A 19,544-nucleotide genomic window follows, 5' to 3' on the forward strand; every position below is an offset into this window, starting at 1 on the left:
TTTTTCGGAAAAAAGTGAAATTTTCATGGCCAAACGGGCCCTTAATAAATTATTTTCTCGTTTCTCAATAATATTTTCTTTATTACATAGGGATAAGAGGATAGGGTAACGAGAAATGGGAAAGGGATTACAATGTGAGGATTCGAACCTTGCCACTAAAGTGAAAGTTAAGGTAGCAACCAATGAGATACCGAGATTTTCAATAATAAACTATTAGACCAAAATGTGTTTCCATTTGAGAGATTTATTTTTATAGTCCATTAAATATGTTATTTTAACTTTATGATATTATTCAAAGAAGATTACTAAAAAATAATGTAAGAGATCTGTAACTAAGACATATGAAACTTTTGTAAGATTTATTTTTTGTTTAAACATCTAAATCTATGAATTTTTCTAGAAGACTCTTTTCTCGAATATTAAAAAAAAAAAACATCCGATTGTTACAACTGAATATAGAAAATAATGTGTGTTTGTTATGAGAAAAAATACTTTTAGATTCTTTTTTGAAAATAAAGTCATTTGTTAATATTTGTTGCCCTAATAAATTTATCATGTAAAATATTGGCACTTCGAAACCTGAGACTGTAGTAAAGTTGGATTATTCTCCCATTAAAGGCGCATGTCAACTGAATTCAAAATGTTGTGAGACAGTTCAATTCATATTCAATATGCGCGTTAGAGCATTGCAAATACCCTTCCCTAATATGAGAAGACGGGGCATGACTTTTTTACTTTTGAACAAAAGTTATTTTATTTCACAATAATCTTTTACTTGCTTCATATCGCTTAAACAACTAAATACTGCAGACATTATTATTAGCTCATGTGGTTGCAACCTTTTTTCTGGCCTTGGAACTGGCTATGCTTTGTGAAAGCTCGTACAAGCAGAGTTTTGGTTCCCAAGAGGAAAAAGAACTGAAAAAATAAAGAACAAAATCAAAAGTTCAGAGACAATATTTTCCAAAGGAATGTATCATCTAATAGTCTTCCAATATAGCAACATATCTGTAGTAAATTTGTACAGAGCATACGTAATCAAAGGCGATCCAATTAATTTAAGGCCATGATGTACGCTATTTTATACATGCAAAAACCTACTACTAGCCACAAAGACTGAATAGGAAGGATGGATCAGGTCAGTTAATTTTCAATTAATTCGATTAGGTCTAGTAGGTCTTCTATTCATAAATAGACAAAAAAGTTTCGTTTAGTTTAGCTTTTTCCGCACTTGATTTAAATATTTAAATTCTAATAAGCTGGAAGAAATTATAAAAAAAAAAAAAAATCAGTAACTCTTGAAAGAGCACATCCAATTAGATAGATTGATAAATATGTAAATTTCTACATATTTTTTGGTTTGGCTAGATTAATTTACCTTCAATATTTTTGAGTTAGTTTTTCCATCTTAATTATCAAATTTTATGATAATATTTGCAAAACAAGAGCTTCAAATTTTTAATCTATGAGAATCAACCAAAATGTCTAGTAAACAAACCATTTTGATCTCTCAAAAGTCAAAATTTTACTGCCAAATTATATTTCAATTTATATCAATATCACTTCATGAAAAAGAGAGGAAAACTATATATTAAATGAAATAAATTCAAATTACTTATCAAAGAAGTTTTCTTATGAAGTAAATTTAATTGTAGAAACAAAATAATAATTGGTGTAAATAAATTGAAAAAGAAAAGATGATGATGAAGGAGGAGGAGAATTAGAGAATTTAGTAATAGTGGAGAATGAAAAAAGGAAACGAAAAAGGAGAAGAGCGAGGAGACACATCAATTTTCAGAATCAGTTACCAAAAATGATTACACTGGGAAACGAACTCGGACGCTTGGCGAAAGTCAGAATCTCCACGGCCTCGCATTAACCAAGTGGCAAGCGACTTTGTGTGTAGGGAGTGCCATTTAAAATATTTATACGTTTTCTCACAGTATATTTACATATATACTCGGAATTTTTGCCGAAGTGTGTGGGTGGCGTGACACTCCTACCTCATAAGGTAGATCCGCCCCTGTATGGAATACACAAGGTAAAAACAATCTGCAAAGTGGTCTTTAAAGTTATCCATGTAATATATAGCTTCATGAAATTTGATTGTCAATGCATCCAAAGATACAATGCTAGTTCTGCTCCATGTAATTTATAGCTTCATCTAAAATTCATTCACAGTTTGTGATCAATATTTCCATGAATATACGTCTTGATTTAGTGCTAAAAATAATGAAAAACTGGCTTTGGAAGTCTGAGTAGAAGTCCCTATCAAAGATCGTGATCAATTTTTTATAGAACTCAACATGGTAAACTCAAAGAGTAACCTCTCTTGTGAAGTGCTATGCACTTAATCACATTTGATATTTCTGAAAATCCTCCCGACGAACAAATAAGAGCCGAGATATCCTACAGCACCTGGAGTTTCCAGAACATCAAGCAAGAAACAGCCGAGTCAAAACTCGAGTTAGTGACACATCAAGGAAAGAAAAAGGGGAAGAGAAATGCAACACAAAGATCTACAACAATGCAAAAAAGATCAACTATATGAAACTAAGAGAGCTTACCACATAGGATACCAAGACCAATGCAGAACATAAGAGTGTAGCCAAAGTAAAAGCTGCTCTGGAAGAGACCAAACATCCTAGTCTTTGCATGATAGTAATAAATAGCATATAGGTAGACATATAGAGCAGTGGAAGCAGCAGAGAAGAATGAAGTCCACTGCCAATGATAGTTCTCCGTGTTCAGCAAGAAGTATGTTCCCACGATTGTCACACAAATAGTGACAATGATCAGAACAATGAATACGAGGAGCATAAACCCATACACATAGTAGTACACCTGTCGAGTATATCGTCAAGGTGGTTAGTGGAATTACAAATTGAAAAAACATTTCAACTAAAATATAGCTACACTGCAGAAATATAAGTAGATGGGCGCTTCTGAATCTCTAGCAACGAGAAAATATTCCACATCTATGCACAACTGACAAGAAAGTAGTAGTAATTGTCAGAGACATGTAAGATGTCATCTGAATTGTGCTACATATGACGCTTTGAGTTAATTGCAAGACAAGAAAGTAGTAATTGGCCAGGATTATAAGCATGATTATTCATGCCAAAAGAAAAGATGAATATTTTATGACATCCTTATACGTGGACGTTCAAAGGGTTCAAGTAGTAAAACAAACGAGTTAAAACTAATCCATTGCTAAAAGATGCCAGGAACAAACGTGCGTATGAAGTATCTCAAGGTATGTTTTTCTAGATACCAAAAAGAATAATTACCCTGTAGGTCCAGAAGGAAGAGAAGACGAAATACATCTCAATAAAAATGCTTGTAAAGGGCAGAACACCTCCCAGCAGAGAAATAACAGATGGTCTAAGGTACCATTTCTTCTCAGGGATAGGACGAGGGATATTCTTAACACGGCATGGATTGTTTGGCATACCGCTCCAGTTTCTTCCAACAACAGTACCTATGAGGGCCAGGGGCAACGAAATAAAAGCCCAGATACCAAAAACAACTATGATTGAGGCAAGGGGAATAGCAGCTGTGGATCCATAACATATGGCAATGGTGTTTAGAATGAACCCTATCCCAAAGCACAAAAAGGGGAAAAGTGATGCTGTAAGGACCATCGACTTTATCCAGTTTTCACCTGAAAAGGTTCAAAGAAAAAAGAAGAAGAAATTCATTGATAAATGATCCACAGGCAAATTTGATTATGATACAACAGGCAAAGGAGCACATACCAGCGTTACGAGAGTACAGGCCACCACTCACATATCCCAAGATGAATGATGTAATAGCATAACATACAATAAAGGTTGTAATAATTGCGCCTCTCCTAAGCCATATAAATTACAGCAGATAAATAATTACTGAAGTATTAGAAAAGAATGAGAAGCATTATAAATGCAGCAGTGCTGATAATATAGGGTGTGTTCGGTATGAAGGAAAATGTTTTACAAAAATATACATATAGTATAAATAAGAGGTGTATATATATATATATTTTAGCTAGCGCCCATAATTAATTTCAGCTGACGGGTCAAAAATGAAAAAATCCCAATGGGGTACAGAAGGGGTGTGGGATGAGAGTTACGGGGGTAGGGATGAAGATGAGGTGTATTGGAGGGTGGGGAGCACATAATCAATTTGGAACTTATTTTCCCTACTTCCACTAAGGAAGTCATTTACCTCATTTTTAAGCAACTTGTTTTCCTAGAGAAGATGTTTTCCAAAAACTTTGACCAACAGAAAATGATTGAATAATTAATTACAAAGAACACAAAGTGGGGCTGATGCAGATAAGGGGATGAAGATCAGTTAGTTATTGGATGCAGGAAATCTAACGGGTCAATGAACAGAAGAAACGCAGTTTCTACTCTCTAGAACCACAATTTTCACATCTGGTATGTATAATGAGTAGCAAAGGATGTAAACATACTCTATGTACATCATTCGAGAATAGGCAGATATAATGACAAGGGGAACAAGTGTTGCAAGCTGAACACCGGTCCCAACAACTGCTGAAAGCAGAGCCAGATTTTGTGGAGGTCGGAAAACATCACCATGGACAAGTTTCCAACCAGACTCTTCAATTACATCCCTTTCCTATACAAGAACTCAACCAACCAAACAAATTAGTAATTTTCCAATAAGGATTGCAAGGTTCACGCAGATACTTGATTAATTGGAAGGAAAAAATCTACCAGAGTCTCCATATCATCATTTTCACGAGCATATTTTGCGTAATCATTGCGAAGAGTGCGCATCAAAGTCATAGACACTAATCCAGTGAGGAAAATAACCATCATGATAGAATTGACAACAGAGAACCAATGAATCTGCAAAAGGAGTAAGACATTTTAGGAGCTGGGAACATGAAGAGCTATAAGGAGTTAATGGGGACTAACTGCCTAAATTTTCAATCTGCTTTCTCATTAATATTTTGCTTCAGTGAGAACCAGAAATATTACTGAGTTTTATAAACATGTAGAAAGCCAAAAGGAAGTTGGTGCATGGCATTTATATGCAGGAACACTTTTTGTGGCCGAAAGTATCTCTTTTAACAACAAAGCCATTATGCAAGTAAGCAAGTGGATGGTGCGTGTCACGACCCAAACCTGGGGAGGCGTGGCCGGCACCCCGTGCCTTACTTGACCCCGAGTGTACCACTCTGTAACTATGAACTCCGGAAGTAAACCTCAACTTAGGCCGACAAGGCCTGACACTATGGCAATACCAAACTAGGCCGTATTAAGATCATACCAGAATCACATCTATCGAGGGTAAACACACCCAAAACATATATACATAACCGTGCAGGTCGACGAGGCCGCCGTGAAAGTCTATAAATAGTAACACCAACAGGAACATATACAAGGGCCAGCAAGGTCACTACACTGACATACAAGATGTACAGGACTCGTTTAGAAGCCTCTAAAGATGACAGAACTGCACTGTGGTCAGGACAGGGCCCCGGCCTACCCATCAAGTCTATATACTCTTAGGATTAACATGACTAACCACGTATAGCCTCAAAGATAATCTCACTCTTCAAGCCTACGCCGATTATTTTACGATGAAACTTAACTTACAAAAGTACGAGCTGTAAAGTGTGCGAATTATCTTTGGCACCACATGCTAGCATATCATCAATAAATAGTGTCAATGAATTTTAAATGTTGATAAAACATAATCATACTCATTTGATTTCTGATCAATACCCATTAAAAGCTTCCACTTAAGTACCTAATAAAATAGGCTAGTAGATTTGTATGTACCTCGTTCTCAAAAAAGTTGTAATTCAGGTAAACATTGAAACGTTCGGCATAACTAACGTTTGTCAGGTTCCATTTAACAGAATATGTCATGTCCAAGACCCTTCCTTCTTCCAATGGCTTTGGGCTCTCTTGAGAGAGGTTGACAGAAATGACCTAAAGGACATGGATCAGAGAATTAGATTATCAACACGAAATTGCAGATCATTGACATGCCACAAGGCATTAAGAACTAAACACAAAATGGCTACCTGGTCTCCATTGTACTGAATATGAAGATTCTTGTGTGTATAGATTACATGCTTGATATCTCCATTTCTGTAAGGATACTCGTCGCCAACAAAACCTGAATTTCCCTTATACCAAGTGAGTTTTCATTTATTAGACATGGTAATCAGAAACATTTAGAGATAATTTAGTTAAGAACATACCCCATATTGGCAAATCATCTGAAGCCAGGAAGGAAGGAAGTCACAAGTCATAACCCAAAAAAGAGGTTACAAAGAGAGAAAAAAATTAGTACACTTTAAATAGTAGATATATATGAAACTGTATCATAGTGGTGTCATGAGGCACTTTACCCATAAAAAATTCAAACCAATACAAGTTGTCAATTGCATACTTAAACTGTGCTATTTTTGATCCATCCAATTTAAGTTCACAAATTGATCTTTTCTCCACATCTCCTATTGAAAGAAAATGGATAATTGTCAAAATAAGTGTTTCACAGCATAAAAATTCCATTAAGAAAAGTTGAAGAACAGACTCTTAAACTTTATGTCAATCCGGCTATCAATAAGATCATTTCCTCCTAGAGATTCGCCAAGGCCACCCCGCTTGTGATCAACATGAGCAGGAGGACAATACGGCAGGCTATAATAACTGTAGGTCTCTTGTGGGTTTTCATATGGTCCGGCCTTGTTTATCCATAGAGTGACAGGATCATCTTTTTGATACTGCAGCAAACAGCAGAAAGACGCCCATCCATTAAATAATTCATAAACAAGATTCTTGCAAGTGTTAAATGCATAATGAATATTGGTGTTAAGACAAACTTAAGAGTGAATTTAAACAACTAACAACATACCCAGTATAGTCCCATAAGTGGGGTCTGGGAGGGTGGGGTGTACGTAGACCTTACCCCTACCTGTAGACAGGTTGTTTCCCATAGACCCTCGGCTCAAGAAAATTGTTTTTCAGAACATGGTTTGAAAAAAATGCAAGAGTAAACGCTATGATGAAAATATTGAGGAAATAAAAGTATTGACAGTAAAAATAAGGGTGAATCATTAGGTTCTTGAAATTACACCAAGGTTCATCATGGTGAGAAGTTGTATGGTAGGAAGCGAAGAGCCTAAATGCACTATAAACTCATTTCTTTAGTATTTGACAGACAAAGCCATAATACTTTATTGATCAGTCTACCTAAGATAAGAATTTAAAAAGTGAAAAAGTATTCAGCACCTAACTTGAACGAGTTCAACTTTTGTATGTGAAATACTGGAGTGCTTTGATTTGGAAAAACCAATAATAATCTTCTAAATTTGTTAACAGAAAAACAGACTGAGGCATTAAAGGTATCGAAAAAGAAATTTGCTTTTCCAAAAACTACAATTAGGATCAATTAGGACAAAAATAAAGCATTGAGTCAAACTCTTTAGTGTCAAGGCTATTTTCTCAACACAATAAGGATAACAAAGATACTCTATGATGCCTCAGTGACAAACAAGTTTAAGAGTTGACTATTTATAAACTAAAAAGGCAGCTATGCGCCGGCCAGGAAGGGCTGGTCACAAGTGGCCTACTATACTTGCTAGCCTTCTGCTGACCACAAATTTAGAAGAGGCTGTTTTACACGGCTTAAGAGTCGACTATATGAATCCTCTATATCCATTTGTGCTCCATTTAGGCATGCTCAACAATTTTCCTTTTAGAAGGGAACCCAGAAAGGAAAATCCAGACTTCAATTGTTCATTGTACTTCTAAGAGTTTCAAGATTGTACCTTGGCAATAGCCGGGTATGCAAGGAAACAAGAGCAGATGATGAAAATGGGGAGGAATAGCATTGCTCTGAGCAGAACTTGTCTTTGTTGTGTATGAAAAAACCAAGAAGACAAGAATGATAAACCTCGTAATATGCCTTAGTTGTTTACAGAATGAGTATGTTGTGTTATCTTCTGTTTCTGTTTTCTTTGAGAAAGTGAGAAGAAAGTGGCAACTCTAATACTTAGTAGACTATGGATCGGAATTTTTATGATGGAAGACTTTGACTTTTGAGCAAGCTGCCAATTTCGAAAGAAGAAAAAACAAAAAAAGAAATAAATTTGTGGCGGCTTTCAATTTTCTTAATTTTCAATAATAAACTATTAGACCAAAATGCACTTTTTAGAGGGAGTAATTATCATCGAATCACTCTCCTATTTGCTAATTTTATTTGTAGTCCATTACAAGTTTTATTTTGATTATATATGATATCTTTCAAAAGGCACTACTTTGAAATAATAATATAAGATGTCTTTTAAATATTTTAAATTATATATATGACATTTTTTAAATTGATTAGAAAATATTTCTCTATGAGCATAAATACGAGGGTCTTCGGAAATCGAATGAATTCGGTTTTTTTCGGGTGTTGAGGTTCGGGGTTCGGTTTCACTTTTCAAAAATGGTGGGACCATTCGGGCCTCGTTGTTGTTGTTGTATTCGGGTTATCGGTTTAACTTATAGTCTTTTTATGTATTGGCCCAAAATTATTAATATATAAATTTTATTTAATTTAAAAATCAAAAGATTCTATAATTATCATCTTTTGTAAATATCATTCATTTGAAAACATATTATTTTTCACTCTCCCACTAACACCATGATTGGCCACAAAACCGCCAAAAAGTAAACGACAAAGAGTTTATTACTATAATATCTAACACCCTATGATATTTGTCATGGAACCACACAACAACTTGAACTCTTCCAGCTCGGCGTCATCTCTCCATGGCCAACGGAGTCAACTATCCGACGCCGCGTTTCTCGGCGGCGTCGTTGATGGCTTCCAAGACTTTTCGGCAAAGCTACGATTCGTAAGTAAGTATTTCTCTCTCTATTTTGTACTACCTAATCGACTTCATTTGTTCTTTCACTTTTTGATGTAGTCTTCAAAATGAATGACCTCTTTTGATTTTGAAAACAAATGTGGTGGTTGTGAATGATTTTGTAATTAAATTTTTGTGAATTTTTGTAATTAAATGTTTCAAAAGTCTTCTCTCTTTTCAAATGTCATTAGTCAAAAAATGGGTTGCAAACAAATTGTATTTGTCTGTCACGCAAAAACTACTCTTTGCCTTGCAAGTCTTGAACTATTGAATGGATGGATCAAGTCCGAAGAACAATAATTTCAATTAATTCGATTAGGTCTAGTAGGTCTTCTATTCATAAATAGACAAAAGTATATATATATATATATATATATATATATATATATATATATATATATATATAAATTCTAATAAGCTGGAAGAAATTCATAATCAAAAAAAAAAAATTGAATTAGTTAAAGAGCACATCCAATTAGATAGATTGTATATATGTAAACACACATACCCCTTTTTTTTGTTTGAGCTAGATTAATTTACCTTGATATTTTTGAGTTAGTTTTTATCTTAATTATCAAATTTTATGATAATATTTGCAAAACAAGAGCTTCAAATTTTTGATCTATGAGAAGACCAAAATGTCTAGTAAACAAACCATTTTGAAGCGGGTTTAAGGACCGAGAAAAGGTGGGTTTGTGTCCCCTTGCCGTTTTTCCTAGGATGGAGTATCTCGGCAGACAACTTTGAATGTGCTACCTCAAATCAAGTCATTTCATTTAAAGAGCACCCTAGATGTGCTAAACTCAACATTAGCCATCGTTATTCTTTAAAATGACGACTTTAGACTAGTTGTTGTTTTGATGCAAAAATTGCCATTTTTTGATCGTTAACGGGTGGTGAGTTTTCGAAACTTGAGCAAGTTTGGTGTTGTTCTTTGCACCGAAATCATTTTGTTAAAAAGAATGCGAGTCTATTTTGAATGGAGTGCCGACAATAGAACGTAACAAGATATTGCAACACACGGGATATAGTTATGAAAACTTTCCATTCAAAACACCGAATTGAAAAAACCGAAACCGAACCGATCTCAAACTTCAAAAAACCGAAACCGAAAGAACAAGATCGAACTAGTTTGGTTCGGTGTCCACATTCAAAACATCGAACCCGAAATAGCCAAACCGATGTATGAGAAAACCGAACCGAAGAACCGAACGCCACCCCTAGAAAATTTGTTAGTTCTTTGAAAATCAATCAAAAGTAGGTTATTTTTTCCGGCCTAAGATCTTAAACCTGGTCATTGAATGCTGTAATTACAGGGTAGTTTTTACGTCGGCCTAGGATCCATCACAAAAGTGTAACTATAACGACTTGTTTGTTTGTCATGTGTGTACTCCAAAATGTACGCGTGGGCTTAATCTCACTAATGTCGTTTTGTGGAATAAAATTTAATTATAAAAAACTAAGATTAATGCGGGGACATAGCCTTACAAACAAGATAAATTATGGATTCGATGGTTCATACTTACTATGTCAAAGGTCCTTATGATGATGATTTGACTATACGAGGAACCCCAAGAACAGCATGTCATGTCTTGTTACTAAGGAAGATTTTTGAGTGTAAAGATAAGGCTCGGCAAGTGAGATCATATATGGGAAAGACTTGATATACGACATATATCTATCAACTAATGCCTCCTCTACCTAGAGTTCCAGGAAAGCTATTATGTACAAAGAAAGAAAGCCCAAGACCTAAAGCAAGGTTCACTACACGGTTGCTCATGCTAGGAAGTATGACAACCTCTCGATAGATTGGTGAAATGGGGAGTTCAAGTGGACTAGAAAAGTGTATACTTTTGTGTAGTTTCGAGTCTAAGGAACACTTATATGTGCACCGTGAATATATTAGAAATATATGGCTTAAAATTTTCTAATACAATGATATTTGTTTGGGAGTTGGGTTTATTACATGGATGATTGCAACTCAAAAGGTAACTGAGACGTGCGAAATTTTCGAATGATTTATTATCATCGTGTATGGTATATGGATGGAACGAAATGGACGAATCTTTGATTGGAGCGAGAATGGAATAATAAGTTGCAAAAGAGATTGCCTATGTCAACGCGTTCGAAAACAGTTTTAATTGAAGGCCACATGACTCAACCTCAAATTTTAGCTTCGTATGTTTGCTCAAGAGTTTTATTTACTAAAGGCAAGTTGTGTGTAGGATGCCTAGATTTGTAAGGACTCACTTTGGTGATTAATATAAAAACTTAGTTACCAAAAAAAACAAACCATTTTGATCTCTCGAAGTCAAAATTTTTGCCAAATTATATTTATTTTATCAATATCACATCATAAAAAATAAAAGGAAAACTATATATTAAATGAAATAAATTCAAATTACTTATCAAAGAAGTTTTCTATATAAAAGTAAATTTAATTGTAGAAACAAAATAATAATTGGTGTAAATAAATTGAAAAAGAAAAGATGATGATGAAGGAGGAGGAGAATTAGAGAATTTAGCAATAGTGGAGAATGAAAAAAAGAAACGAAAAAGGAGAAAAGCGAGGAGACACATCAATTTTCAGAATCAGTTACCAAAAATGATTACACTGGGAAACGAACTCGGACGCTTGGGGAAAGTTAGAATCTCCACGGCCTGCATTAACCACTGGCACCGAAGCAGCTTTGTGTGTAGGGAGTGTCATTTAAAATATTTATACGTTTTCTCACAGATATTTACATATATACTCGGAATTTTTGCCGAAGTGTGTGGGTGGCGTGACACTCCTACCTCATAAGGTAGATCCGCCCCTATTTAAGGGTCGTCCTGTGACCAGATCCAAATTCGGTGGCTGGAGATCCGCTTTCTTCATCATTGGTAATAATACTACTCCCTCCGTCCTAATTTATTCAGAGTCAAACTCTCTTACTTTTTTTTTTTGGTGGACGCGTGTTTAAAAATTTTAAAATATAAATTTATATATTTGAAACTAATATTATAAAAAAATAATTGATATATATTTTTTAAAATTAATAATATTTAAAATATTTAAAAAAGCCAAAAGTGTCGGGACGGAGGGAGTATTAAATACCCATATCCCATTCTCACTTAATTTTAATTATATCTGCAATTTAAGTATCTGGGTTGTCTTCAAATATGGACTATTAATCATTGATATTCAAATGTTTCTGCAATTTTTTTTAGATAAGGAAATGTTTCTGCAATTTTAGGTGCGGTTTGTCTTAAAAATATGGTTTTCTTTTTCCAGTAGTGTTCATTTGATACTTCCCAGTACGGGTTTACATGGATCGGGTTGGTTCGGATTTTTTAAACACCAAACCAAACCAATTGCGTCGGGTTTTTAAATTTATACACCAAATCAAACCAATAAAACAATTTTTCAACGGCTTTCTCGGCTTTTCGGATTTTTTGGGAATAGTCTTGATACAAAACATATAATATTTACTTCAAATATTTCTTTAAAAGGTATAAATATATAACTAAAAAGTAAAAGTAAGAAAAGAAATTAAAATAATAGAAATAAAAAATATATTAAAATATTTAAAAAATTAATAAAATAAAATAAAAAATAAATATAAAGCTAATTAATAAGAACAAAGAAAATGACCATAATCTAAAAATATTAATTCATGCTAAAATAAATTTACGATAAATAAGTATTAATTATCTTTTACTCGACATAAAAAAAAACTTAAGTTATGTATTTTTATCTTTAAATCAAGTATGCAAAACTAAAGAATAGATATCCAACATTATTATCATTCCTAATGGTAAATTGAATTTCTTTTGTTAGTATTAGTGTTGAGTTGGTTTTGGTTTTTTTTTTTTATTCTTAACATCCTTCATACGCTTATTGACGTCTTATTCTTAAGCTGACTTGAATATATATATAAAAAAAAAAAACTACGAAAAAGTTTGAAATATTTATTAAATTACATCAAATAAATATTTTTTGTATAAAATATTTTAAAAATTGAATACATAATGTCGGGTTGGAAGCAAAGAAACCGCCAAAAAGTAACTTTTTTTTAGTTAAAATCAAACCAAACAGTTTGTGTCTAACTTCCTTTTTTGTCATGGAACCACACAACAAGTCAAACCAAACCACTAGTGTTTTTTTCTCAACGGAGTCGGTTTATCCGACGCCGGTGCGGTTTTCAGCGACGTCGTTGATGGCTCCGTTGACTTTTCTGTGACCCGTTTCAATCTTTTTGTCTGATTTTTATCATTGGTAATACTCCCTCCCAAATTTCCTTTTAAGAAAGTTAAAGAAAGACTTTTGAATATGTAGAATGTACAAAGATATTTAACATCAAGTTTAAAAGTCTTTTTTAAATTAAATAATCAAAAGTTCATATTTTTGAAATGGACTAAAAAGGAATACTTATTACCAATAATAAATTGAAATTTTTGAGTAATCAATATTTCTGCAAGCTGGATTGTGTTGAGATTTGATTTTTTTTTTTTTTCCCATTATTATAATGAATTCAAATGTGTCTGCAATTTTAGCTACTGGGTTGCCTCAAATTTTGATTCTTTTTCCTCTATTGTTATTAATTTTTCAAATCTTTCTGCAAATTTAGCTGCTTGTTGTCTTAACAATTGATTTTCCCACCTTTTTTTGGATTTTCAATTCTTTCTGCAATTTTAGCAGGTAGATGGTCTTGAAAAAACTGATTTTTACACTATTGCCATTGATTTCAGATTTTTTTATTTACAATTTTAGCATCTGGACTGTCTTAAGAAGTGTTAATATTGATCTTTTTGGAACCAATTTGGAATGAAATGTGTTCAAAATGGTGAAAATTAGCCGACTCCAACTAATTTGGCGCTGTCACTTAGTTTCAAGTCTGTCTGCAATTTTAGCATCTTGTTGTCTTCAAAATTGATCTGTTTTCAACCAACCCTCACTGATTTTCTAATTTATTTTCAATTTTGGGTCGTCTTAGAATTTGATATATTCAACCAATTGTCATTGACTTTCAATTGGCACTTGTACCTGGTAGGTTGTCTTAAAAAATGTTTCCCCATCAAATGAGATGAAACATGTTCAAATGGAGCAAGATGGATTTAAGAATGCATATAGTCTACCTAAGTTTACAGTTTCAAAAATAAAAAAATAAAAAATGTCTACCTAAGCTAATTGGGGATTGAGGCATTGTTATTGTTGTAGTAGTTGTCACTGATTTTCAAATCTATCTCCAATTTTGGCAGTTGGGCTGTCGTCGGTTTTCAATCGGCAATTGCACCTGCTAGGTTGTCTTAAAAATTGTTTACCCACCAAATGAAATGAAACATGTTCAAATAGAGCAAATTGGATATTAAGAATGCTTGTTCACTGATTTTCAAATCTTTTTTACTAACTGTGGCTGATTTTCAAATCTATCTCCAATTTTAGGTGCTGGATTGTCTTAAACTTTGATCTTATTTCAAATTCGCTAATTTTCAAAATCTATCAACAATTTTAGCAGCTGGGTTTGAAACTTGATTATTTTCTTCCGATTTTAGGTGTGGAGGTTGCAGAGAGATTTGCATATTATGGGATACTTTCGAACCTAATAAGCTACCTAACGGGGCCACTAGGCCAGTTGGTTGCGACGGCAGCGGAGAATGTAAACGTTTGGAGTGGGACGGCATCACTTCTTCCTCTTTTGGGTGCATTTATCGCCGATTCATATCTGGGTCGGTATCGGACCATTATTATCTCCTCTGTGCTCTACATCCTGGTTAGCACCCAGTTCAGGCTTTTGTTTTCACATGCTTGTACTTTGTTTTTCTTCCACTTATGGTTCAATAGGTTGTGGAAGTGTAGCACCCAAGGTGTGCTACAGTGTTAATGAGGTGAGCTTTGACCCTCTTGTGATTTCTTCCCATCTGTCCAAACTTTGACAGATCTTACGACACTGTTGTTGGTGGGAGGTGGCACGTACAAAGCGGTTATAAAAAAGGTAGTGGAAGTGCATTGCTGATAGGCTTTGACCCTTTTCACAGAGGTGGATCACAGTTTTAAGTCGGTGAGTGTAGAGTACTGAACCCATTGCGCTCTTGTGACAATCGGTGCACACAAAGCATGCATGCTTGCATGCATGCATGCATACATACATACATACATACATAGGTGAGGCAAAAGTAGTGGGTGTGCTGATACACGTTATGCATGCAATGAATGTGCCTATGCCTCTTGGGACTTGGTTGAAAGAAAACATCATTTTTAGTAAATCAGGATAAAAAGGACTACTTGAATGATTGAGTTTTAAGGGCCTAAGTTCTATTTCCATTTCTGCACATTTGGTAGTTCATTATTGTTGACATTTAATTGAATAGTTATGTATTCTCAAAAAAAAAAAAAAAAAAAAAAAAAAAAGTTATGTATTTTTACTTGGTAACAACTTCAGTACGATTAGGTTGTTTTGATTCATGGGTTAATGATGACCGGACTTTTGTTGCTTTAGTAAATTGTCCTGCTTTCTTTAGAGAAACATTATTAACAAGTTGTGTGATGTTGCCAAACATTATTAAAAGTGTGGCTGTCATGCATCCAAGGGTGTGATCTAGTTATTAATAAAGTGGATAGTTAGATGCAAACCTTGGAGACCAGAGTTCAAATCCAGTGGAGACAATCTACCAAAGTCTTGGTGGACAAAGTACATGTGATGGTGGCAGGTAGTAGTACCTGGCAGAATAGTTGAGGTGCGCACAAGCTGGCCCGAACACTACATTTATAAAAAATAAAATAAGAAGTGTTGACTTCAGTCTATTATGGGGCATTATTCCTGTAATACCTGTTTATGTGGAATGAGTCTACAAAAGTTTGACTGTGACCATGAAAAGCTTCAGATAGCAGCATTTTTTAATAGAAGGAGCTATGGAATTGAATTTGATATTCTAAATTGGCTCCTTAGAACCAGAATATCTGTTAGAATGGACAGGTATGCTGCTGCTGCCCCTCGACCCACAATTGTTCTTTTCTAAAATTATGGCTCCATCTATACTTTCCTAATGCACCCAAGAGTGTGGCCTAGTGGTTAATGAAGTGGGTTGAGAACCATGAGGTCTTAGGTTCAAATTCCAGCAGAGACAAAAATACTCGGTGATTTCTTCCCATCTGTCCTATCCTTGGTGGACAGAGTTACCCGGTACCTGTTGCTAATGGGAGGTGGGGGGTATCCCGTGAAATTAGTCAAGGTACGAGCAAGCTGGACCTGACACAACTGTTATAAAAAAAAAAAAAAAAAATCGATACTCCTAATACCAAGCAGCCTCTCTTCAACCATCACGAGAATGATAAAACACAAGTCTCTGTTCTGTTGCTTGATTTGCTTAGAAATAAGAAAATTGTCTTGGTGAAATTTCCTAAGGAGAAAGCTGTAATGATGCATGATATACAAGGAAGTATGCCTCTCATTGATGACTGATAGTACTCTCTTCTTTCTTCTTTAGCAAAAAATAGAATTAGCAAGTAAAAAAAAATTCGTTTTGTCCAACTGCAGGGACTTAGCTTGTTGACGCTTTCAACTGTCCTCACTTTCAATTATTCCGACTGCCAAGATACCGCAACATGTTCTTCTCCAAAATTCCAAATTATTTTCTTCTTCTTTTCTTTGTATCTAGTAGCTATTGGACAGGGAGGGCACAAGCCTTGCGTACAAGCGTTTGGAGCGGATCAATTCGATGCTCAAGACCCAGAGGAAAGTAAAGCTAAAAGCTCATTCTTCAATTGGTGGTATTTTGGAATGTGTGGTGGACTGTTTATGACCCTCTGTATATTGAACTACATTCAAGACAACCTTAGCTGGGGTCTCGGATTTGGAATTCCCTGTATTGTCATGGGTCTCGCACTTATTGTGTTCTTGCTTGGCAGCTTCACTTATCGGTTTCGTCAAAGCAGTGATAGAACCCATTCCTTAGAATTGGTAATGTGTTTATTAATGCAGCTAGGAATTGGCAAACAACCGCTTCAGCTATATCAGTGGAGCAAGAAGTTCAGGGTATTCTTCCTCATGAATGTTCTGAACAATTCAAGTGAGTGTAGTTTTTCTTTATTTTTATAATTGGATGAATAGAAATTGTTAATTTTGTGGTCCTCTGCTTCGTCTGATAATTTAAAGGAAAAATACTATATTCTGCAATAGGTTAGGATGGTAGAAATGTTTCTGGAATGGCTCTCCACTTTTTTGTTTATGGATCCATTTAAATGAAATGTCTGTACAATAAACTTGTTTTTTTTTTTAATTCAAGTTCTGATTTTATTGGTATAAATCTATATTCAACACAGATTCCTCAACAAAGCGTTGCTTGCACCCGATGGTTCCAAGGAAAATGGGAAAATTTGTAGTATCAGCGAGGTTGAAGAGGCTAAGGCTATTCTGAGATTGATTCCAATATGGACAACATGTTTGGTATATGCTATTGTGTTTTCACAGTCATCCACTTTATTCACCAAACAAGGTGCAACTATGGACAGATCTCTTGGTTCAAATTTTGAAGTACCAGCTGCCTCATTGCAATCTTTCATTAGCCTCTCCGTTGTTTTTTTTCATTCCTATATATGACCGTATTTTGGTACCCGTTGCCAGAGCTATAACTAGGAAACCATCAGGCATAACAATGCTCCAAAGAATTGGAACTGGGATTTTCTTGTCTATACTTTCAATGGTGATAGCAGCTATAATCGAGAAGAAACGTCTCCAAACTGCTATAGATCATGGGCTGGTTGACCTGCCAAAGGCAATAGTTCCCATGAGCATTTGCTGGTTAATACCTCAGTATCTACTATTTGGTATTTCCGATGTATTCACCATGGTTGGTTTGCAGGAGTTCTTCTATGATCAGGTGCCAGTCGAGTTGAAAAGTCTAGGTCCTTCTCTCTACCTCAGCATTTTTGGCATAGGGAGCTTCTTGAGCAGTTTCCTCATCTCTGTTATTGAGAACATCACTGGTAAAGATGGTCAGACCAGTTGGTTTTCCAACAACTTGAATCGGGCACATCTGGATTACTTCTATTGGGTTCTTGCTGTACTTAGTACTATCGCATTCTCTGCGTACTTGTATTTTTCAAGATCTTATATGTACAATAAGTCAAGTTCTCTCTAAGATGCATGGTGTACTTGTGTAGGATACCTTTAGCATGGAGAAGTTGATGGTGCAAAGTGTAAAGGTCTTGTCTGTGCTGTAGTGTAGTGATATTCTTGTCAAACAACACCTTGTCCTGCTAGAAGGCATAGATATACAAGAATTGTAGGCTGAGGTGCTTGTGAAATACTGGATTCTTTGATTTTGTTAAATTAATATTAATCTTCTAAATTTCTTAACAGAAAAACAGACTGAGGCAGTAAAGTTTACATATATCAGAAAAATAAATTTTCTTTTCCAAGAACTACAAGTAAAATATTTACAGTGAGACTTCTAAAAGATCTTTTTAATGTCGAATTAGGATCAATTAGGACAAAAATAAAGCATTGGGTCAAACTCTTTGGTGTCAAGGTAATAGCCGAACACAATAAGGACTCAGTGACAAACAAGTTTCAGAGTTGACTATATATAAATAAAAAAGGCAGCTATGTGCGGGGTCCAGGGAAGGGTCGATCACAAGGGTTTATTGTACACAGCATTACCTGCATTTTTGTAAGAGACTGTTTTCACGGTTTAAGAGTTGACTATATGAATCCTCTATATCCATTTATGCTCCACTTAGACATACTCAACAACCCAACCCATAAAGGAAAATCCATCAAACTCGAAAAAGCTAATGAGATTTCAATTGTTCATTCTACTTCTAAGAGTTTCAAGATTTTACCTTAGCAAGAGTTTGGTATGCCAGGAAATTAGAGCAGATGATGAAAATGGGTAGGAATAGCATTGCTCTGAGCAGAATTTGTCTTTGTCGTGTATGAAAAACCAAGAAAAGAAGAATGATAAACCTCGTAATATGCCTTTAAGTGTTTACAGAATAAGTTTGTGGTGTTTTCTTCAGTGTCTGTTTGTGTTTACTTTAAAAAGTGAGAAGAAAGTGGCAACTCTTTTCCACTGTCCCATTTTGGATCGGAATTTTTATGATGGAAGACTTTTGACTTTTGAGTGATCAAGGACTTGACGCAAGCTGCCAATTTCGTAAAGAAGAAAACAACAAAAAAGAAAGAAATTTGTGGCGCCTTTCAATAAATTATTTTTCGATTTTCAATAATACTGCTAGACCAAAAAGTATTTTTACTGGGAGAATTATTTTTGTAGTCCATTACAAGTTTTATTTTAATTATATGATATTTTTCAAAAGACATTACTAAAATAATAATATAAGATATCTCTAAATAAATAGTAAGTATATGACATTTTTTAGGATAATTGATCATAGAAAATGACGTGAAGTGTTAGTTATGAGAAAATAATTTTGAAAATAAGTTATTTTTTGGGCCTGTTTGGAAAGCCACCTGGTAATTGGAATTGGTGTAATTACTAGGGTAGTAATTACACAGCCTAGTAATTACATAGTAGTGTAATTACAACGACCTGTTTGTTTGTCGTAACATAATAATGTAATTACAAGCGTGTTGTTTGGTTGCACAAGTGTAATTACATAGTTAATTTAATTTTAAAAAAAAATTTAATTACAAAAAAATTAAAATTAATATTTAAAAAA

The 19,544-nt window shown here is 34.6% G+C and overlaps 1 protein-coding gene and 1 pseudogene across 2 annotated transcripts; one reads left to right on the forward strand and one right to left on the reverse strand.

Moving 5' to 3' along the window:
• Positions 1 to 2,060: 2,060 nt before the first annotated feature.
• LOC132052087 (transmembrane 9 superfamily member 1-like) lies at positions 2,061 to 8,026 on the reverse strand. 2 transcript variants are annotated; one of them, XM_059443446.1, is made up of 12 exons: positions 7,796 to 8,026; positions 6,559 to 6,748; positions 6,374 to 6,478; positions 6,224 to 6,241; positions 6,044 to 6,138; positions 5,796 to 5,948; positions 4,695 to 4,856; positions 4,457 to 4,623; positions 3,759 to 3,853; positions 3,291 to 3,664; positions 2,568 to 2,844; positions 2,061 to 2,418 (listed from the first exon to the last, which is right to left on the reverse strand). In XM_059443446.1, the coding sequence occupies exons 1-12, from the start codon at positions 7,856 to 7,858 to the stop codon at positions 2,351 to 2,353; spliced, it is 1,767 nt and encodes a 588-aa protein (XP_059299429.1). In that variant the 5' UTR covers positions 7,859 to 8,026; the 3' UTR covers positions 2,061 to 2,350. The 2 variants fall into 2 exon arrangements, with proteins under 2 accessions (XP_059299429.1, XP_059299430.1); XM_059443447.1 differs by having other exon boundaries at positions 4,722 to 4,856; positions 7,796 to 8,025.
• A 2,821-nt stretch (positions 8,027 to 10,847) lies between these two features.
• On the forward strand, positions 10,848 to 18,158 carry LOC132053895 (protein NRT1/ PTR FAMILY 5.10-like; annotated as a pseudogene).
• Positions 18,159 to 19,544: the final 1,386 nt, after the last annotated feature.

Source organism: Lycium ferocissimum, chromosome 4 (assembly GCF_029784015.1).
Source record: "Lycium ferocissimum isolate CSIRO_LF1 chromosome 4, AGI_CSIRO_Lferr_CH_V1, whole genome shotgun sequence".
Lineage (NCBI taxonomy): Eukaryota > Viridiplantae > Streptophyta > Magnoliopsida > Solanales > Solanaceae > Lycium > Lycium ferocissimum.

What these genes read in the sequence shown, in the direction of transcription:
- LOC132052087 (XM_059443446.1), bottom strand. Translation starts at nt 7,858, where the DNA reads ATGCTATTCCTCCCCATTTTCATCATCTGCTCTTGTTTCCTTGCATAC. An exon ending in CTTCCTTCTGGACCTACAGG is followed by an intron (nt 2,845 to 3,290) that starts GTAATTATTCTT and finishes TATACTCGACAG; the next exon opens with GTGTACTACTATGTGTATGG. An exon ending in TGGTCTTGGTATCCTATGTG is followed by an intron (nt 2,419 to 2,567) that starts GTAAGCTCTCTT and finishes TGGAAACTCCAG; the next exon opens with GTGCTGTAGGATATCTCGGC.